Source organism: Micromys minutus (assembly GCF_963924665.1).
Source record: "Micromys minutus genome assembly, chromosome: 1".
Taxonomy (NCBI): Eukaryota; Metazoa; Chordata; class Mammalia; order Rodentia; family Muridae; genus Micromys; species Micromys minutus.
In genome coordinates this window covers 189,658,956-189,680,320 of record NC_137969.1, presented here as the reverse complement: position 1 = coordinate 189,680,320, position 21,365 = coordinate 189,658,956, and the positions used below count along the sequence as shown (strand labels likewise).

The following is a 21,365-nucleotide window of genomic DNA, read 5'->3' as shown; positions in this document are numbered from 1 at the left end:
TGCTGTGAATAAATTTGGCTCTTGTGTGAGACTTTATCTCATTTACTGGCTCCATTTTTCCAACTATTACCACCAACTAGAGCAGCAAACTGGGGTAGAAAAGTACAAGATCCAGATAGATGGCGCATACTAGGAGAACAAGACTTTTGAATCAACTGAGCAAGGCTCATATAAACTCAGGCTGAAGCAACAAGCACAGGTCTGTACTAGGTCCTCTGCATACACATTATAGCTTTCTGTTTAATATTTTCATGGGACTCCTTTAAGTTCCTGAACGAGTGGGTCTCAAATTCCTATGCCTACTCTTGAGGCACGTGTCCTTCTGCTGGGATGCCTTGTTTGCCCTCAACATGATGGACTTTGCTCTGTCTTACTATATTTTATATTGTCATGCCTAGCTGTTTTCTTTTAGTAGCCCGTTCTTTTCTACTGAAAGACAGAAAGGAAGTGGATCTGGAGGAAGGGGAGATGGGAAAGAGGGAGGGAACAGAGGGAAAGAAAGTTATAGTCAAGATATATTATATGAGAAAATAATCTATTTTTAGTAAAAGAACAAGGAAAACATCATGATTTTAGTAAAGTCACAACATAGTCCTGCACAAATTCCAAAAGCTTTCAAATGATAGACCGAAGTTTTCCTGTCCTGTACCGAACCCGATGGGGGCCCTGTTTGCTTTGTCATTTAGTAAACAAAGGTCCTATCCTAGATTTCTGGAATCCATGACTCTTGTCATCTATGAATACCAGCTGGTCATCCACTAAAATTCAGAGGATCTTTTCATAGCTGAGATACAGAGAAAAGAGGATTAAACATCCTATGGGTAGCTGCCTACTCTATTACAACAACAACAGCAAAAATTCTTTGCAAATGGCTCAAGTTTTCCCATGCACATCTATTCTTTCGCCCAATGTTAACAACGTCCCATAGTTTAGAAGCAAGTATTCAAACAGAAACAGAGGTCTAGAAACAAGATGGGTAGGTAGGGCACATCCTAGGGTCCTCTCCCAAGGAATGAAGTCATCTCTTTGTCACGACCATCAAGAGCAGTGTGTGATCTAATTTGCCTACTGTTCCAAGTCTCATCCCACATGCTGACCTCAGATCCTTGGGCCGTAGTCTTCGGGAAAGCTTACAGTTCCTGGAATTCTCTTTGAGCCCTGCATAGACCACTCTCTTTGTCCTTTTGCCAGGAATGCTCCTACTTACTAGCCTTCACAATGAGATCTCACAAAGTAGCCTTCCTTACATCCCTTGAAATGTATGCTTTCAGAGAACTGCCAGTATGTTCCACAGCATCCATTTCAGAACTGCTTCATTTGTGAAATGATTTACTTAATAATCACATGATGTAGATAATTCACAGCCAAGTGGTCCCATGTAAGTGTCTAACTTACTTTACTATTTTAACATAATAACTAATACAATATTATCAGAAATAAAACCAATAAAGATTAACAAATACAGTATACTTACAAATCATCATCATTTCTAGTAAAGCCGCAGCATTATTACGCACAAATTCAGTGCTGTCACAAAGACATATAGCATTCACAAAAATGAAGGTATAAAAGTGATAAAGACCAGCAGAGGGAGTGCTATCTTGATTCTGCATCCTTACAGCTTGCCATTGAAGAGTAAATATAAACCATGTGGGAATTCTAGGCACATCAATTATAATCCTTAAGCAAACTATTGTTAAAAGCAAGCTAAAACAATTTCAGATTGTGAGGTTTCAAATGAATGAACTACATAAAGGCACACCTAAGTGACTCAATTTTTAAAAATTAGGATTCTACTTGTACATTAATATAATCTTATTAGTTTTACATGTCATATAAAACTTCTCTTTAAATATCTAAGATAGAAAATACTTTATTTTTTTAAGATTTATTTTCTTTATTTCATGTATATAAGTACAATGTAGCTGTCTTCAGACACAGTGGAAGAGGAAAATCTGGTCCCACTACAGAGATGGTTGTGAGCCACCTTGTGGTTGCTGAGAATTGAACTCAGGACCTCTGGAAGAGTAGTAGTCAGTGCTCTTAACCACTGAGCCATCTCTCCAGCCCCAGAAAATACTTTAATTTTCCTTAAATCATTAGATTTTGTTAAAATAATTATGATACAATATTCTATATTTTCAGTCCCAATTCATTTTTTAAACTTTAGTTACTTTTACTACATTTAGAAACCATCTAATTACATCCTATATTTTAATAAAGGACCTAATAGGTAAAGAATCAATAACATCTATTACCAGAAGTTCCCAAGAATGCTTCTCACAATATATGTTTTTTCTGGACTCTGTGATGCTCTGCTAGGAGACCTACTCACCTTAGGACATGCGGGGTCTCTCGCTGTTTCAATCATTAGTGCAGATCCAATTCTATCCCTTTAGTAAACAAGACCACATAAGTTAGAGCCAAACTACTTTATCTCTTAACAATCAAGGACTATACACTTGCCTGTCGCTTTGTGACTAGAATGTGTAAGCCAAATCAACTTTCCAAAGATACCTTTATTCATGCTGCTTTATCACAGCAAACTATGATATGATATGATAGATGATATGATATGATATGATATCAAAAGCAAATTAGGACAGATTCCTTCTTTTAAAAAAAACATTAAATAGAAAATAGGAATAAAGTAAGTTTTTAAAAATGTATTCTGGACCCATTAGATGGCTCAGTATAAGCATGCTTGCTGTCAAGTCTCATAAGTTCATTTGTAGGAACCCACAGGGTAGAGAGAACAATGTGGTACAAATATCCACACACAGTTATACACACACAATAAATGCAAAAAAACAACTAAACAAACTTTTCAATAAATGGCTAATATATTCACAGTATGATGAAAACTGCCCTGAAATGAAAATGAACAAAAGATAATATCCATAAAATTCACAAAAAGTAATAAAAAATATGTAAAAGATTAACATATATTTTACATATTTTTAATATATTTTAAAAATTAAATTATTTAGTTTTTTAAAACAGAAACAAAACAGTTGTGCTGGAAGATAATTAAACCAGGATCCTATTTTTAAGAACAATTCAGCTATATACACACATATATCTCAAGACTTACTATTTGAGAATTTCATACATGTGTTAATGTGTTTAGACCAAATCTACCTCGGTTTCCTGCCCTCCAAGTCCTTCCCTCTTCCTATCACCACTTTTCCCTCCCAAATTCATGTGCTCTTTTATTCTCACAACTTTTAAAATATAATGTAACATTTCTGACAGAGTTTATGTCTAAGAGTTTCCTTTAAAGATATCAGCAGACTTAAGTTGACATAGGAAACGTCCGTGTCCATTTGTAAACTACAGACATCTTAAGTGTCCTTTTCTAACAGGAAATATGCTAAACCAAAATAATATATTAGTAAAATGGGATAATGAGCAACCATTAAAATGCTTTATACATATGTTAATGAGAGACCAGCTGTGACACATGCTGAGTGGAAGTGTGGGATCTGTGCACTGTCATCTCCATTGGAGGAGGAGAGGAATCCACACATCTGCCTATACGTTCTAAGGGAAATGTTAAATGTCCTTGTTCTTGGTGGGATTATAAGCTATTTCCAGTGTTTTCTTTAATGTTTTATTATTTTAAACGGACATCATTTGAACAAATGAGCATTTACTATAAATTAACAAAACTGATACATTCTGAAATCTCAGCAGAAGTTTAAAGTTTTCTACTACAGCTAATCCTAATCACAAAAGGAAGAAAAATATAAACTTTATGTGTTCATAAATATCCTAGGTAGAAATATGCACTTCTTGGCATCAGCCTACTACACATGGGGGGTATCATGGCTCCAGCGACATATGCAGCAGAGGATGACATTGTCTGGCATCAATAGGAGCCCTGGGTCCTGTGAAGGCTCATTTCCCCAGTGTAGGGGAATGCCAGGGTGTTGAACTGGGAGCAGGTACAGGTGGGTGGGACAGGGAGAATCTTAATAGAAGCAGGGGAATGGGAGACAGAGGGACAGGAAAGGGGATAACATTTGAAATATAAATACATAAAATATCCAATTTTTTAAAAATTACCTTGTTCACAGTGTTTCTTCACAGCAGTTAAACCCTATATGCCCACATATCATACACAATAATAGGAAAACAATAAAATGGAGTGAGGGAGGAAGATACCTAACATCCATTTCTGACTTCCACTTACATGTGCATGGATCCCCACACATATAAACACAGAGGGAGACAAACATATGAACATATATACTCTCTTATTACACAATCCAAAAAAAAAGTAATTATCACTTCTACATGCAAATCTTACACACACAAACTCCAGATCTGTCACTAAGAACATAACTCATCAAAAAAGTAATAGTGGTTATTTCTAATTAGTGGAAATATTATTATTCTTTGTCTTTTCTATAGTTTTTAAGCTTTAATATGTATAAACAACTACATAAACAAAATATTTTAAAATGGATTGAAACTCACTTAAGGATCTTTTCCCACGTGTGACTGTCATAAAATGCATGGCTCCAACTCATTTTGACAGTCCCAACAATGACATTCTGTGTGAACACATCTGAGCCCAACTTTCGATAGAGTTCCTCACATTCATCCAGTGGCATGTGAAACAATCCCAGCATGAATGCTAATATGGCCCCTAGAAAGAACATTTTTAGTCTTTATCATTAGTGATATGACTGCTCTTACAATTTACACATGGCTGAGACAACCAACCTGCTGAAATTCTAGTTCTGGTACTTTCTAGCTGTATGTGGGAGAAAGCAATTCTCAGAGTCCCAAGTGTTCCCATCTGTGAAATGGGTATAAATTTTACACTAAATTAAATTATATATAAGATGTTATAGAAAGTAAAACCATGTTTCACTATAAGAATACAGTGTATTTGACAACTCATTAAGCAAGTTCTCCATCAGTTTTGTCCTAGAATCAATATGATAAAAAAATTAAATATTCTAGGATGTCCTTTTAAATAGCTGATTTCACCTACCAGTTGTAATTGGTGGGACACACTGCCACCTAGTGGTTCTACTTGCTTAACTCCTAACTAAAGAAAATGGGATGTTAGGGGACGAGGAGTCTACAAGACAGGCAAAGACCTACTTAACCATTTAACTTGGAAAGAAAAAAACAATAATGCACTTTACATGGTTTTGAACACATTTATGTCTGCACAACACATGTACCTAGTGTGCAGAAAAGAGCACCAAATCTCCTTGAACTGTAGTTACACATGGTCCTGGAGAAATTCAGACAGTGTTCTCTTAATCCTTGAGCCATTTCTCCAGCCCCCAAAAGGGTACTGTACTGTAACTGGCCTCATTCCAGTAAAAGATTAAATAACTGATACCTTAAAATGCAATATTATGGATTAAACTATATATTTTTAATTTGGAGAATATTCCTAATAAGCTAATAATTTGCTAAATAAAAAAATTTAGCAGCCTTTTTGGGGGCGGGTGGTGGTGGGGAGCAGTTCTCTTTATGTATCCCTGGCTGTCTTCCAGTTTGCTATATAGACCAAGCTGGTCTCAAACTCACAAAGATCCTCCTGTCTCTGCCTCCCAGGAGCTACAAAAGTGCGTATCTTTTCAAAAAAAAAAAATTCTATAAAGATGAACAGATATCTTAAAAAAAATTAATTTTATTAAGTTAGTAAGGACATTATCCTTAAACTATGTGCCTGTTGACATCATTAAAATCATAAGTAAAAACCAACTTAAGAATAAACAAAATGGAAAAATAAAAAATGTGAAGCACTTATGTGTTAAGAAGTATGTGGACAGTAATGTCACAGACACAGAAACCTACATATTATACATTATCATTATTATCACTGTCTTGTGAGCTCTACTTGAAGTAGTCACTCAACAAGAATATTGAGTTAATATTCTTGAGTTAATATAACAAGCTAATATTAGATGTTTCAACTGCCAAGACCGCTCCTAATTTAACAGAAATGGGTAGAATAATGTTTCGAAACAAACAAGCCCATAAATAATACTATCCTTAGAAAATGTCTCTTTGGCAAGTATTCAGAGTCAAATCACCTTTTCTTATTTTAAGAATCACAATAAATTCTAATATAAAAGGAATCTATGGAGCCCAAGCAGGCCTAGAACTCAAATCAACTTCATCCTGCCTCAGCATCTGGACTGCTGAGATTAACCACATGTGCCACCATGCCGAGCTGCTTGCTGCCTCTTTCCGTACAGTAATTTTGCAGCTCCACCTATCTGGAAGTAGATCTCATTTTTCAATTTTGTGAATCTGAACTGAACTGAACTTGGGATCGCTGCTTTTCTTCCCCACACATATACCAACTAGCAACTTTTTAAAGTAACTATTTAAACCAAAGACACATTTGCAACTTTAAGTCCTAGTTTCAAATCACCATACAAATAAGATAGCAAAAATTACTCTTTGATATTCCTTACAATACCAAAGCCTTTAGTCTCCTATTAGCTCAAGTGCCATCTGACCAGCTACTACCTCTTCATCCTTCTACCACCATCCCTTACAAATGACTATGTCCAAAATCAGGAATTAGTAACCATTCCTTGTCAATGCAACTGGTTGGAAATATAACAAAAAATAAGTCATTGTAAATGCTTCAACTTAAAAATGCACATATTTAAAGTGGAATCAATTTTAAAAGTTCACTATTCAAATGATTACTCATCACTAAAGTTGTGAAATTATCATCACTTCACAGAAGGTCCATGATCTCAAGCCTGTGCATGCTGTGGTCTGTGATCTGGTGGCACACACCCATGCACATGAGGATACTTACCTGTGCTTACACCACAGATGTAATCAAAAAGCTGATGGATCGGCTTCTGAGTCAGTTCTACCAACTTTCGCAGAGTCTGAAGAGCAACCACACCTCTGTTAAATAAAAAATTGACAATTTCTCTTACAAGGTAAAGAATAAAACAATTCTAAAACCTTTTAGAGCATATATACTGACATAAAAACAATTCAAACTAGTACCATTAAAAATCATCTGACCAAATTTTAGGATCTCTTCAAAATACTAACACAACGCCTGTGCTATGACAATGCATTATACATTTGTGGTATTGTTTCTAAGTAGTAGAAAGATATGACAATACTAGATATATTTTAATAACCTCAATCCTGTAAAATACTCTTAAATACCAGTGGTTCTGAGATACTATAAACTATTTTCTTCTTTATTAATATAGTTGGTACCAATAATTCCATCTTTCCCTGGCCAGATTTTCAAGCTACCTTCTTTAGATTTTTATGCATTTTTTGAAACAATAAACTTAGAATCATGTCTACATTAAGAGTGAATGAGTTAATATTACTGACACTCGATTCATTTCTAGATCTTTACTATATGGTAACTCCAATTCAAACACCCTGAGTGTTAATTATACCTATCCCCACCCTATCCTCTGTCCTACTCCCCCATCCCCCACTATGGGGAGCCAGACTAACTCAAGACTTTCTCAGAGGCTCAGTTCTGTGTCCTTCTCCAGAAACAGATATGGCCAGACCACTCTTCGGCTGAAGTTGGCGTCCTGAAGGAATCAAGGTTTTTGGTTTTGAGGACTGGTTTCTTCCAGCTGGGCCATGGTAATCAGTCCTTAGGCAATGGTGTTGGGGTATCCTGTGTTCTCTTTGCCAATATTGTCTGACTGACCTCTCAGCTGACCTTGTCCGTTCCCCTGGATGCTATACTTCTTAATATAGCTGCTTGGCATAAGCCACTAACTTATGTAAGACCTCTGGTCCCCACTATTGCTCGTCTTCTTTATTTCTCATCTTCAGTTCTCCCATTTGCACCCCACTGTTCAGGATCCTGACTCCTTTGGGTCCACATCACCTCACCTTGCTTCCCATCTGTGCTCTAATATCCCCTCTTAAGGTCTTCCTTCCCCCTGTGCAGGGTCCACTTTCTAGTTTCTTGGCTTCTATAAGCATTTCATGTTAACAACATAAATCTAAACTCCACATATGACAGAACATGTGATATTTGTCTATCTGGGTCTGTGTTTCCTCAATCAGAATAGTTTTTCAATTTCATCCATTTATAAGCAAATTTCACAGCATTCCTTTTGTATGTTATATTTAACTGTCTAGTCATCAATCAGGGGTATCTAGGCTGCTCCATTTCCTAGCTGTTATGAATACAATAGCAATGAACATGGATAAGCAAGTCTCTCTTTTATAGGATGCCAAGGCTTCTGAGTGTATGCCCTGAAGTACTGCACCTGAGTTATGTGGCAGACCAGTGTTTAAGTTTTTTTTTTTTTAGGAACTATTCCAGTTCACACACCTACTGGCAGTAAATAACTAATGTCTCTTCCATACTGTAGCTTTCACTCTAAGCAGCAATGTTGATGACTTGTAATATTCTTTCTATGGTAAGTATTAGTTTTATATACAGTTGATCATCATAAAGTTTATGGCCGCACTATCACTTTCTATGCTGCCTTCACTTGGCTTTGCTTTCCTTGACAGGATTCACAAGGATTCAATCACACATTTTGCTTTTCTACTCTTCTCTTTTCTCCTCTAAAATAGAAGCATTATCAAGACATTGGTTTTATTTCCAATATCCAAATGAGCTTCTATAACTCAGAAGGCTTTCAACCAGCTGACTCAAAGAACGAAGCTACCCATCCTGAGTCCCTGAACGTAATTCTGTGAAGTGTAATAATTCTCTCCAATTCATCACTATTTTATATTAACACATGAAGAAAGAACACCTCAGTGGATTATTTAAGTTTTCCATTAAATACCCATCGTGCTGGCTAGTTGCGGTGATACCCACAGGTAATCTTAGCTCCTGGAAGGCTGAGCGAAAAGGATCACCATTTGGGGACCTGACTGAGCTACCATAAAATACTGTAACCCTAAAAACAAAATATTCATCAAGATCTCTTTTATCTTTTGCCTCTTCAGTTGAATTTTTTTTGATAATTGAGCATCTGTTTACAATATATATAAGCTTATATTCAACTTTCTCAAAACAGACCTCTTTTCCAATACCAATCATCTGTCTGTAATTCTGTTCATCACTCACAGGGTTTACACTTAACATGATATTAGCTGATTTTTACTATATTTAGTCTCATTTTCTTCAAAAAATTCATATACATCTTTTCTTCCTACCTCAGAATTGCCATGGCCGTCATCTAAGGTTAGTAACTGTCTTATACCTAGATTCTAAAACAGCTTCCTTCTCATCACTGCCTTACTCTATACATCAGTCAAAGTGTGAAGGACTTTAGGACAGGGAGGACTGTGAAATGGAACAAGAGGAGCACTGCTTGTGCACTGCAGTGAACACTGAGAGCAAAAGTCGGCTGTAAGGGGAGACAAAGGAAACAAAAACCTAACACAGAAAATCCTAGAGAAAGTGCTCAAAGGACAAGGTCAGAAGCTAGGCAAATTATGACAAAGTAAACTGAAAGAATAAACACAGATGGTGATTATAGGGAGTAAGAGTTATCCTGATAGCAAAACTGTCTCCTGAATTATATTGTGTGTGTGTATTTTATATTTATTTATTTAGATATGTATGTATGTATGCATTTGTTTTGGTATTATACCAAACTGGCAGGAGGGAAGACAGAGAGAAGCTGATAAGCTCTAAGCTGATAACAAGTTGATAGTCTAGACTCTCTTTCTAACTATCACCTTATTTTATGATTAGTTGCTTATACTGAAAACTTAAACACCAAAAAAAAAAAAGTTAAAAAAACACTTAAGTTTTTGAGAGATGGTTGGTAAGTTGCTAAAGATGAAATTTGTAATATAAAAAAGATTAAGTCAAAATAAAAAATAATCCAAGTATATGTCACAATACTTTTTAAAAAATATTTATTTATTTTATTTATATGAGTATACTGTAGCTGTCTTTCAGACACACCAGAAGAGGTCCCATTACAGATGGTTGTGAGCCACCATGTGGTTGCTGAGAACTGAACTCAGGACCTATGGAAGAGCAGTCAGTGCTCTTAACTGCTGAGCCACCTCTCCAGCCCACAATATAGCTTTTATATTCATAAATAAAAGTGGCTTTATGTTTTACTTTTAAAAACTGATTTTATGATAACCACATTAAACCATTGTCTTTAAACTCTCTTAAGCCCAATGAAATCAGTAGTCTTAAAAAACATTTTTTCTAGCCTTACCTTGTTCCTCCACCATCAATCGTGAGGATTCGGATTCCTCTGCCTTTCACTGGATCTACATAACCAATTAAGGCCAAAATTTCTCTAACTGCAGCCTGAAGAGTTTCATCCTTAATTTGTCTCAACCGTAATAAATATGGAATAATTTTTTCCTACATTGAGAAAAAGATATTTGTTACATATGTTAAACCAAGAAGGAACTGGCATGGTAGCATACTTGTGAAATCCCAACATTAAGGAGATAGATGCAGGGGAATCTGGATCAAGACCAGCCTGGGCTAAACAGCAGTATCCTGTAACAAAATAAAACAGTGAGTAGAATTTCCATGTTACGTTTTGTTTTACATGTACTTTATGCTTTTGATAACTACTAAGATTTCAATGCATACTATCAAACTTTTAAAAAAAATCAAGTACTGACAAAAATATGTTTATATAGTTTTATGCCAAAATGCTTTTTAAAATCTGTACATGTTTCTCTCTCTTTTTAAAATAAAGTAAGAAAAAAAAATTCCAGTTCAGGGCTGGAGAGATGGCTTAGCATTTACGAGTACCAACTGCTCTTCCAGAGGTCCTGAGTTCAATTCCCAGCAACCACATGGTGGATCACAACCATCTGTAACAGGATCTGATGTCCTCTTCTGGTGTGTCTGAAGACAGCTACAGAGTACTCAGATATATAAAATCAATAAATATTTTTTGAAAGTTAAAAAAATGAGTATATCATAAAACAAAAATGTTTATTACTTTCTCTGTAATTAAAAATGACTACTTTATGACACACTAATATAACAATTTAGCATATATTTGTCTTAATTTGAGGACAAAAATAGCCTCTGTCCAGATATGTACAATGTTTGCCATAATTTGCATCCCTATAATCCCAGCACTCAAGGGTTCTAAGGTAGGAGGACTGTGAGTTTGAGGCCAGCCTGGACTACAGAATAAACTCCAGGCCAGTCTGGGTTACATAGCAAAAAAAAATTCCAATACTCAATATAGAAAATAATCTCTTAATACAATTAGTAGTACTTCTGACAAAAAGTTTGCATAAAATTTAAAGGAAAAGCTGAGTTGTATAATGTTCAATAAACTATGAAGTTTTCCAGTGTTTTATTCACTTTGTTTCTCTTTCTGACCAGCCAAACTAAAATACTATTGTTCTGTTTTTTAATTTTTGTTCTGTTTGCTTAGCTAGTACTGAGCATCAAAGGAGATCTGAACAACCTACAGAAATCTGAACAATGGTAGACACACCGATAGCAACTAGAAAAGCCTGAGTGAACTCAAGAAAGTCTCCTTTTTAACCCAGGAGGGAGAGCTTCTACCACAAGGATAAGTGCTGCACAGAAAGCGGGTAACCTTGCTCTCTTCCCTTCAGGAACTTGCTGATTCTGGGAAGACACAAAGGATAGAAAAGCTGGGCTTGGTTTAGAAGTCCATAAAGGAACAAAGAACCCGCCTCAGCTAACCATGTGCTCACAAGGGGGGTGCGGGCTTCACTGCATGGCTGATTTCAACTTAACAAACCTGCAGAATTATCAAAGTAGGAAGGGAAAAATGCTAAACTCAAGCTTTCTGGAAAAAAAAAAAAATGTTTGCATTCTTAAGGTTTAGGACCAAGGCCTGGTGGCAGTGTAAGAAAGAACAAGGAAAACTTGGTGTCTTTCCCAAATTCTTACCATTCTTAACTCAGGTCTATCCAAACTTACTGAAGGTTGTGTTGTCATCTGAGGAGCAAAATAACTCTATGGACAATGAAATCTAGAACTTTTTGAAAATCACAATGCCCAGCATATAGAAAAACCATGATGTATATCAAATCAGTATCACATAGTCAAACACCAGAGGTTAATTCTTCTACCAGAGTTACCAAAAGACATTTAAGTCACAGGAACTTTTATAAATTTATACCCCAAAGCATCATATACTTATAAATTATCAAAATAAGCCTAATTAAAGATATATAGGCATTCACATTGAATAATTTTTAAATATTGAAGGAAAACAAAGAGCAAATTAATACTTACCTTACCCTAAACTGTCTTAGTTATTCAATGCAATTCTAGTATAATTTTATTCTTTCTGATTAGCTTTAAAGTTCACATGGAAATAGAGCATGATAAGAGTAGTCAAAGTTGAGGGGTGTAGAGATGGATACATGATTAAGGGCACGGCTGCTCTTCCCAAGATCATGTTTCAATTCCTAGCACCATGTAAGTTTTCTATGATCTGTAACTCTACAGGGTACCAGATTTATGTTATCACAGACAGACATATAGGCAAAATATCCATAATGATAAAAAGAAAGAAAAATAACAGCCAAGCTAGGAGGCTGGAGAGATGGCTTAGTGGTTAATATACTGTTCTTGCAAAGATTCAGAGTTTGGTTCCCAGCATCCATATCTGGCAGTTCCCAACCACTTGAACCTCAATGCCCTCTTCTGGCTTCCACAGGCAACTTTACTTGCATGTACATACACCTACACAGACACACATGCATATACGGAAGTTTTTTTTTAAAGGACAGCTGAGCTGTATAAGGAAGAACAACGTAAGGGGCTAGAGACAGCATAACTATGGCAGCTCACATCTGTCTCTGAGGTTCTGGCTGGGAGGAATCCAACACCCTACACAAACATACACACAAGCAAAACACTAGTGCACACAAATCATTAAAAAGAACCAAAGATAAAAGAATTACAAGACCAGACATTAAGTTTATTTTAAAACTAAATTAATTTAGGAAGTATATGTTGGAGCAAAAATATATACATTAGCAGAACCAAATACTGTATCCAGAAATAGACTATTTATAAAAAATGGACCCATGTATAATTGCCTCATTTATGACAATTTTTTTTCCCAAATAAATGGTTACTTGTTTAACTGGATGTGTATATTAAGTATCAAATCTTCTGCCTTATACAGTAAAATCAAATCTATTCCAGATGAACAATACATATTGATGTGAAAGCCAAAATGTAATTTTAGAAGAAACTCAGTAAAATACTAAAGTTAGGCAACTTCATTTGTGGGAGAAACAACTTCAAATATGAGTTCGGCACCTACATCATTACCTACTCTCGTCCTATGACCCTCCCTCCCAAACATGACCTCCTTTTCTTTGGAAAAAAAAAAGGATGGTGGTGATGTAGTGATGGCAGATGCTCGTGTGTGTGTGTGTGTGTGTGTGTGTGTGTGTGTGTCCCCGTGTGTACACACAACCTACTGAGTCAATTAGGCTTTGCCTGAATGTCCGTGTCCAGGGCAAACCATTTGTGTTTAGAAAACCTGTGTGGAGCTCTTCCCTGGAGGACACTGGTTTTCCCTCTCGGTAACCACTGACAACCTATACGTATTTCTTCATCTAAGAGTAGGAGCCTATGGAATTTCTCCCACCCACATTAACATCTCAATTAATGTTATCATTATGCCTGCCACGTCAGAAGAAAAAGATGCTTAAACCAGTGAAAGAAATTGCTTGTGAGTTGGTGGGTACTCTCTGTCATGTACAGGGGACACAATCCAGCAACAAGTATCCTAAATCTCTGAATGTTACAATTTTCCTCTACCACTACTGCAATTTTCCCTGACAAAAAGAAAGAAAGAAAGAAAAAGCTTCTCTGATGAGTGGATGAGAGCTACACTTAGCAGGCAAAATGTGGAAATTCAAATATTTCTTACATTGAACATATAAATACATATAAACTTGACTAAATTAAAATTAGTATCTGTTCATTTCTTTAAAAGATTGAAAAGGTAAGGGCTGATGGGTAAGAGATGGTGCCCACAAATTCTCCTAGAAAACATATACCATTAACTTAATACAAAGCAGCTTTGTTAACCAGTGAAAAATCTGGTTAACCCTCTACAAAATGGAACAAATCTACAAACCTAGCACTTGAAAGGCAGAGGCAGGAGGATGACAATGATCAGGCTAGCATGAACTACATACTAGGGCCTAGGTGAACTTATATAATGAACCTAACTGAGGAATATAAGAAGAAAAAGTAAAGCCCCTTTAAACAGTAGAAGAAATTGGCAATAAGAAAAGTGTAGTTGGGAAAGATCACAGCCGAGCAAAATATGATGCAAACAATATCTTCACTTCCTTTGTTTTAGATTATTATCTGGAGGAAAGGTGACAACTTTTTCCAACTACCTAGATTTTCATTTCTGACTGATTGAAACAAAATTCCCATACTACATTTCTTTTTGGTCATGAAGGTGTCTTGAATTTGGGATCAGTTCTCAAATACAAGACAATCTTCAACAGTTCAACTATTATGACTATTCCTAACAGACTAAAGCTGAAAACTACCCAGATCTATTAACAGTACAACTCAAAGACTAAATTGTGACTCACATAATAAATAAAAGAACAAATAATTTACAACTGCCACACTGAGTAAATCCTATCAATGTGCTGAGAGAAAGAAAGCAATCGCACAAGGAACCCAAATTAACCTTTTATGTAGACTAAGACTGAGAGGAACAAGACTTCTGGGGCACTAGTGATGCTGTTTGCTTTTGTGCTGAGGCTGTGAACTTCACTTACAAAAATACCTATGTTGTTCTTGCATAAGATACTATTAAATCATTCGTTAAATCATATGCTATGTCTGAAGGCTAGGCCTCTTATAAAGTTCATGTTGGAACTTAGTTCCTAGTATAATATTAAATATTAAAAAGCAGGGTCTTTCGGGAAGTGCTTAGGACATAGGACCTCTGCCTGACATATGAGTTTAGAGACCTTGGAAATGTGGTTGAAATGAGCTGCTGTGTTGTTCCTTCTGCTGTGTGACTGAGTCACAAGTGACAGCATAATCCCATCAAACCTTCACCAGACACCAGACATGCCAGCACTTTCCCTGTGCCTCTCAGTAAGCACATTATGAGAAACAAACTTCTGTTAAATACAACCTATTCAGTGTAAGGTATTTTGTTATGGCAACTCAGAGGACAAAAACAGTAACTGTATTTTAGATCTCTCCTTTCTAGGCATTCCTGACATGAACATTATCCTTAAAAGCACACATGTATTTCAGAAACATATCTCCAAGAATACATCAATATATAAAAGATAAATCTTAAACTTTAGGAATATGAAATATATAAGTTCTGAACGTATGTGTTATACAGTGTAAAACTATTGAAGGGTACATTTACAAGAAATAATTTCAACAAGACAGACATAAAATGATAGAGAAAGTATGAATTAAAATTTTTTCTGAGTTAGGTTAAAAAAAAGCACTAACTGGATTTTAATGAAATAATATCATTATTGTATTTCCAAATTATTAGGTATACAAATAAACTTCTAATGTAGATAAAAAGACTCACCTTTAGTCACTTAGCATCTCTTTGAATCGTGTATTGAATGAAGTTTATGCTTTGTTCACTATTGGATATGTAAAATACTGAGGCAAAGAATGCTAATTGCTTTACCAATTCAATTATTAGTTCAAAATTTTGGACTTCAAATGTACAAAGACCATGGTGGGATTATAAAATAAACATCAACAATGGCTTTCCATATTGTTTCCTGTCTTTTGTTTTTAGACAGAAGTTTGCTAACTAGCCTAGGTGGTCTCATACTTATGATCCAAATACTGGGTTCAAGGTGTTTACCCACATCTGGTTATTTCCTATCCTGAAAAGTGATTACACAGTAAAAGTAGATGCACTGCAATTAATAATTTGACAATTATGAGGCAATGCAACTAACAAACTTATGCTCCACTTTTACAGAGGCCCAGCTCAAAGTACCAATATTCATGATCATAGCACAATTTATGTAACAGAACAAAAGAAATTCATTAGCCTAATGGGTATCATAAAATAATGACACAATTCCTGAATATATATTGTATGATTTAAAAGAACAAAAATTTTCAAATAAAAAAGGCTTTTCATTCCCCACTTTAAGAGGTTTATTTAAATTTTTATTTCAAGACAAATACTAAATAAATTAGAAATTACCTTGACAGCCACTCCTTTCCCTTCAGGAAATTCTAGAAGATGAAAAGTCAGTTCTTCAACCCTGGTAATACAGAGCTTTGGGTCGGTTGTTCTTCTTAAGGCTTGAACTAAGGCTCGAGTTCTGTTATCAATACTCACTCTTGCAATAATCTATAAGGTCATATGAAACATGATTAGAAGATGGAGTTACTCTACAAATGGTTAAAATTTCTTAAGCCCACACTGAAAAACAACTTGCCTTTTCTTGCTGAAGTAACACACGCTTTTTCTCTTCTGCCTTTTTGTCTTTGCTGACAGCTTGCTCAGTTTTAGCAGGCTCTTCCTGTTCTTCAGGCTGACTTTTGGGATCAGACTTTAATTTGGGTACAAGTCCACCAATGTAACCACCAACTAAGGCTTGTACGCCTTCAGTGGGACGAGAAAGGAAGTTAGCAATACTTTGTTTTGCAGACACTGGGTGAGCCTCAGGAACCTGGGTAGTGCTGGAAAGTTTGTCTTCAACATCTACGGGAGTTCCCGTGTCTGGCCTGTCTGTCAATATGTCCGGGCCAGGAGAACTGGATTTCCTTTCTTCAAGGCCTGGCTTGTCCTGAAGCTGTTTATCTTCCTTTGTTTGAGACATTTTTTCCTTGCTTTTGAAGTATGAATTAATATGATTTGCTAAAAAGTGGAATGACTCTCCAAATCTGGTGGTTATACTGTATGTGTAATGGAAAAGACTGTGTTTACCTGAATCTTCTTTATCTGCAAAGTAACTTTTCTGTTCTGCAAAAGAATTCTTTTCTGCTGATTTATCACTATAGTTTTTCAGAGATTCAATGGTTTGCTTAACATTTTTTTGTTTTAACCATCCCCTATCTGATACTTTTCTTAATATTCGAGAACTTGGCTTAAATTGAGCTAACCGTGAAACCATTTCATTTTGACTGCCAAAAATAGCCTTTGAAACTGAATTTAAAGTACTTTTAATACGGGACATATGAATGCTCACTTTTGTAAGTCCCCTGGGAGCAGAAGTGCTAAGTTTCACAATTCCAATACGTAAGCCATGGTTGCTTGGAGAGTGCCAGTGTTTGCTGCAATGTGCTTCACTTCTGTTCCATTTGCAGCTTTTCTTACTTGTGTGAAACTCTCTGTGCACACTGACATGGTTCATGTGCCAATATTGTTTAGAACACACAAAATGCAACTGTTTGCTTCTCTGTTTCCCACAAATACGTCTTGCATTATTAAGGAAGTAAATATATATATCTAGAGTCAAATTAATAGACATAACTTAAAAATCATTTATTTTCCATGTGACATTCTCTCATTCCATTCCTGAATGCTTCATCTAAGAAATTCCATAATTCATGGTCTTACCTGAAATGGTTAAAAAAAAAAAAGGTTAATTAGCATTCAAGCTGAGTTAATACATATGACTTTAAACCACAGCAACAAACCATCTCAAAGAAAGATGGAATAAAGCTAGAGAGATGGTTCAGCAGGATAGAGAGCACTTGTTGCTCTCATTACATGACTGGGTTCAGCTTCCAGTTCACAGTGAAACCCAAGTTCCAGAGGGCCAGGGACCCTTTCCACATCTCCAAGGGCACTGCACAAATATGGTACACAGATATATGTGTATGTGTGTGTGTGTGTATGTGTGTGTGTGTGTGTGTGTGTGTGTGTATGTATGTATGTATATATCTCCTAGTCACAAAAGAACACTCATGATATGTACTTATTAATAAGCGGATACTAGCCCAAAAAGCTCAAAATACCCAAGAAACAATTCACAAAACTTATGAAGCTCAAAGAAAAGGAAGGCTAGAAGGTGGGTGCCTCAATCCTTCTTAGAAGGGAGAACAAAATACTCACAGGAGGAAATACAGGGACAAACTTGCCTCTCCGCTGCTCCAGTGCTACATAAATTACATTCCACCGCAGTCTGCGGGAGCTTTCCCAAGCCCACATCTCCTCACACATTCCCAGAGGAGCAGGGATTGGAGAAAAGACCATCCAGAGACTGCCTCCTCAGGATCCATATAATAGTGCAGCCATTAAACCTAAGCACTATTGCTGACGCCAAGTAGTGCGTACTGGCAAGAACCTGATACAGATGACTCCTCAGAGGTTCTGCCAGAGCCATACTGATACAGAGGAGGATGCTTGCAGCTAACCATTGGACTGACTAGCTGGGGTGCAGGGAAGCTTCTGGTGGCAATTTCCGGAGGGCAGATTTCTTCCCCAAGTGGCAGTGTTACAGTTCTTATGACAGAAGCTCTCAGATGATGGAGTAACTCCTGCACACCTTTAATCTTTCTGAATAGCATTCTTATATAGTTTTGGGATGGGTCAGGATCTGACAGCAGGTACTTCCTATTGGCTTGGCCTGAGAGCTTGGAAAGACCTCATGTACGTATTTGGAGGCATGGTCCTGCTTCTACTTGACTGATCTGTCTTGAGCCTATGTGATCTATGGTCACATCCTCACCTGTGGAGAAAGGGCTTGGAGCACTGCCCTATGTGACTGATCTGTCTCAAACCTCTACAGGTGGCTGTGGGGGGTTGTAGCTATGTGAGAGGGGCCTGGCATGGGAGATTAGAAGGTCCCCGGGACTTCAACTTATCTTGATGCCACCCCACATAGCTGCTTTTAAGAGGAATATTATTCCTCAGGTATTTCCTTTCTACAAGTTGAAAACAGCTGGGTAACAGCTGTTTAAGAGTATCCCTCCCTTTATTCCATTTTTGAAACAAATCTTAAAACTTTTCATCTTTCAGCACAAGCCTTGGCTCCAGCATTAAATTTCCTGGTGTTCATTTTCACTTTAAAATGTGTATTTTCTATTCCTTTTTGCCCTGCTTACTTTTATGTTAGAGACTCTCCTAAAAGTGATTACAAGTAACCACATGTCAAAACCAATATTTTAGGCAGTCTTGAAATCTTCACCAAGGAAATGAATCCATGTTTGTCAATTTTTCCTCAGAAAAAAAATTTTAGGACAAGGACAGAAAGCAACCAAATTTTTTTTTGTTTGTTTTGTTTTTTGTCAGAATATCACAAGAATGCTCTAGAGGCCAGCTGCCAATATTATTTTCTTTTGAAACCTCCTAAGCTGAGCCTCCATAATCTACATTGCTCTGGGCAGTACTATCTTGCAAATTAGGATGGCCTATTAAGTACCTGCTTAGAGCCTGCAACTGTTTTCCTAATCCAAACTCTGAAAAGTATCTCCCATTTCCTACCAAAAAATAGTATGTTCAGGCCTGTCAGCAATCCTACTCCCTGAGACCAACTTTTGTCTTAATTACTTTTCTATCGCTGTGTTAAGACATTATGTCTAAGGAACCGTACAGAACTTTATTTAGGGCTTATAGTTTCAGAGGGTTTGAGTCCATGACTACTAAGGTGAAGAACATGGCAACAGGTGTCCAGGCACGGTGTTGGATCAGCAGGCAAGAGCTTACATCTTGACCCACAAACACAAAACAGAGCTAATTAGGAATGGTGTAAATTTTTGAAACCTCAAAGCCAGAGACATTTCTCCAACAAGATCACATCTCCTAATCCTTTTTCAAATGTTCCATCAACTGAGAACCAAATACACAAATGGAGACAATTCTCATTCAAATAGCCACATTAGTGATCCCTTGAAAAGCATTTTAAATATTTTGGCGGTTGCAGAGATATTTTGTCAGACATGGGGCTGAGCAATGAATGGTTTTCAAAGAAACTAATCTTTGTGAGACAGTTTTATGTCAATCTGACACGAGTTAAAGTTATTTGGGAGGAAGGACCTTCCAATTTTGAGAGAACTTCAATTAAAAAACTGCCTCCACAGCAAAACTTTGCATTTGAGTTTAAGGCTAACCTGGTCTATAAAGTAAGTGCCAGGATAACCAGGACTACACAGAGAAACCCTGTCTCAAAAACAAAACAATACAAAACAAAACAAACAAACAAAAAAATGAAGAGAGGAGAAGAGGAGGAAGGGAGGGGAGGGAAGGGGGAGAAGGGAGAGAAGGGGAGGGAAGAGGAGGGGAGGGGAGAGGAGAGGAGAGAAGAGCTTCCATAAGACTGGGTTGTAGGGCAAGCCTGTAGGACATTTTCTCAGTGACTGCTGGAAGAGGACCCAATCCATTGTGGATGGTGTAATGCCTGGACTGGTGGTTCTGGGTTCTATAGGAAAGCAAGCTGAATAAGCCATGATAAGCAAGCTAATAAACAGCACCCTGCACCCCATCAGCTCCTGCCTCCAGGTTCCTGCCCTGTTTGAGTTCCTACCCTGACTTTTTTTTGATGATGAACAGTGAAATGGGTATGCCAAAGAAACCCTTTTTGCCCTACGGTGGCATAGAAACTCTGAGACAGTCTTGGATTTGCATATTCTAACTATTTACTTTCCTAAAATTCTAATCAGTGATTCAATAATAAATAGGTGCCAATGGCCAAAGTCACTGTCAGGTAGACAGACATCTATATTTACAACTATATCTAACTATTAAAAGTTTCCCAAAGCCTTTAATTTGTAATATAATAATTCTGTTAATAGCAATAGTAGATCCGATTGATTGACATCAGTATTTGTTTCCCTTCTTACTAAAAAGGTTTGTTATTAGGGATTTAAGGAGCTGGAGAGAAGGCTCAGAGGTAGAGATTCTGAGTTCAATTCCCAGCAACCACATGGTGGCTCATAACCATCTATTGAAAGGAAATTAAATTCTAAGACTGAGAACTTTGTAAAACAAATCCAGGCAGGCCCAGCTAAGCCCATTGTTAAAAACATCCCTGAGGCTAGGTTAATTGACCTTAAAGATAAAATAGAAATACAGAAGCAGGCCCAGGCTGTCTTTTACAAATGAGTCCTCAGTCAAATGTAAATTAGATGTTAACTGAGTGTATCCGACTTAGATAAGCATCCGCCCCACCAGTCCCTGGACTTCCAAACTGCACCTAGGCTATTGGTGTTGGGCAAACTTTGTACTTCCCAGCCCCCAACCCTCTCTCCCAACCCCCTCCCTATAAAACACCCCAGCTTTCGAGCCTCCGGATCGGTACCTCTATCTCCTGCGTGAGATACGTATCCGCCCGGAGCTCCGCCATTAAACTACCTCGTGCTTTTTCAGTAAGAAGGTCTCTCGAATTTCACTGGGTAACCCTGTGTCCTGAGACTCGAGTGGGGGTCCCCGAAAGGGGGTCCTACACTA

General features: G+C 37.0%; 1 protein-coding gene across 1 annotated transcript in view; it reads right to left on the bottom strand.

The window, feature by feature from the left end:
* Positions 1-21,365, bottom strand: part of PNPLA8 (patatin like domain 8, phospholipase A2) — a 37,490-nt gene that overhangs the window by 11,362 nt on the left and 4,763 nt on the right. Inside the window, exons 2-7 of the mRNA XM_080919160.1 lie at positions 16,411-17,534; positions 16,173-16,322; positions 10,188-10,339; positions 6,809-6,903; positions 4,483-4,654; positions 2,336-2,393 (exon numbers count right to left, since the gene is read on the bottom strand). Coding sequence (XP_080775286.1) covers positions 2,336-2,393; positions 4,483-4,654; positions 6,809-6,903; positions 10,188-10,339; positions 16,173-16,322; positions 16,411-17,445 — 1,662 coding nt within the window. The 5' untranslated portion in view covers positions 17,446-17,534. The remainder of the gene's footprint in view (positions 1-2,335; positions 2,394-4,482; positions 4,655-6,808; positions 6,904-10,187; positions 10,340-16,172; positions 16,323-16,410; positions 17,535-21,365) is intronic.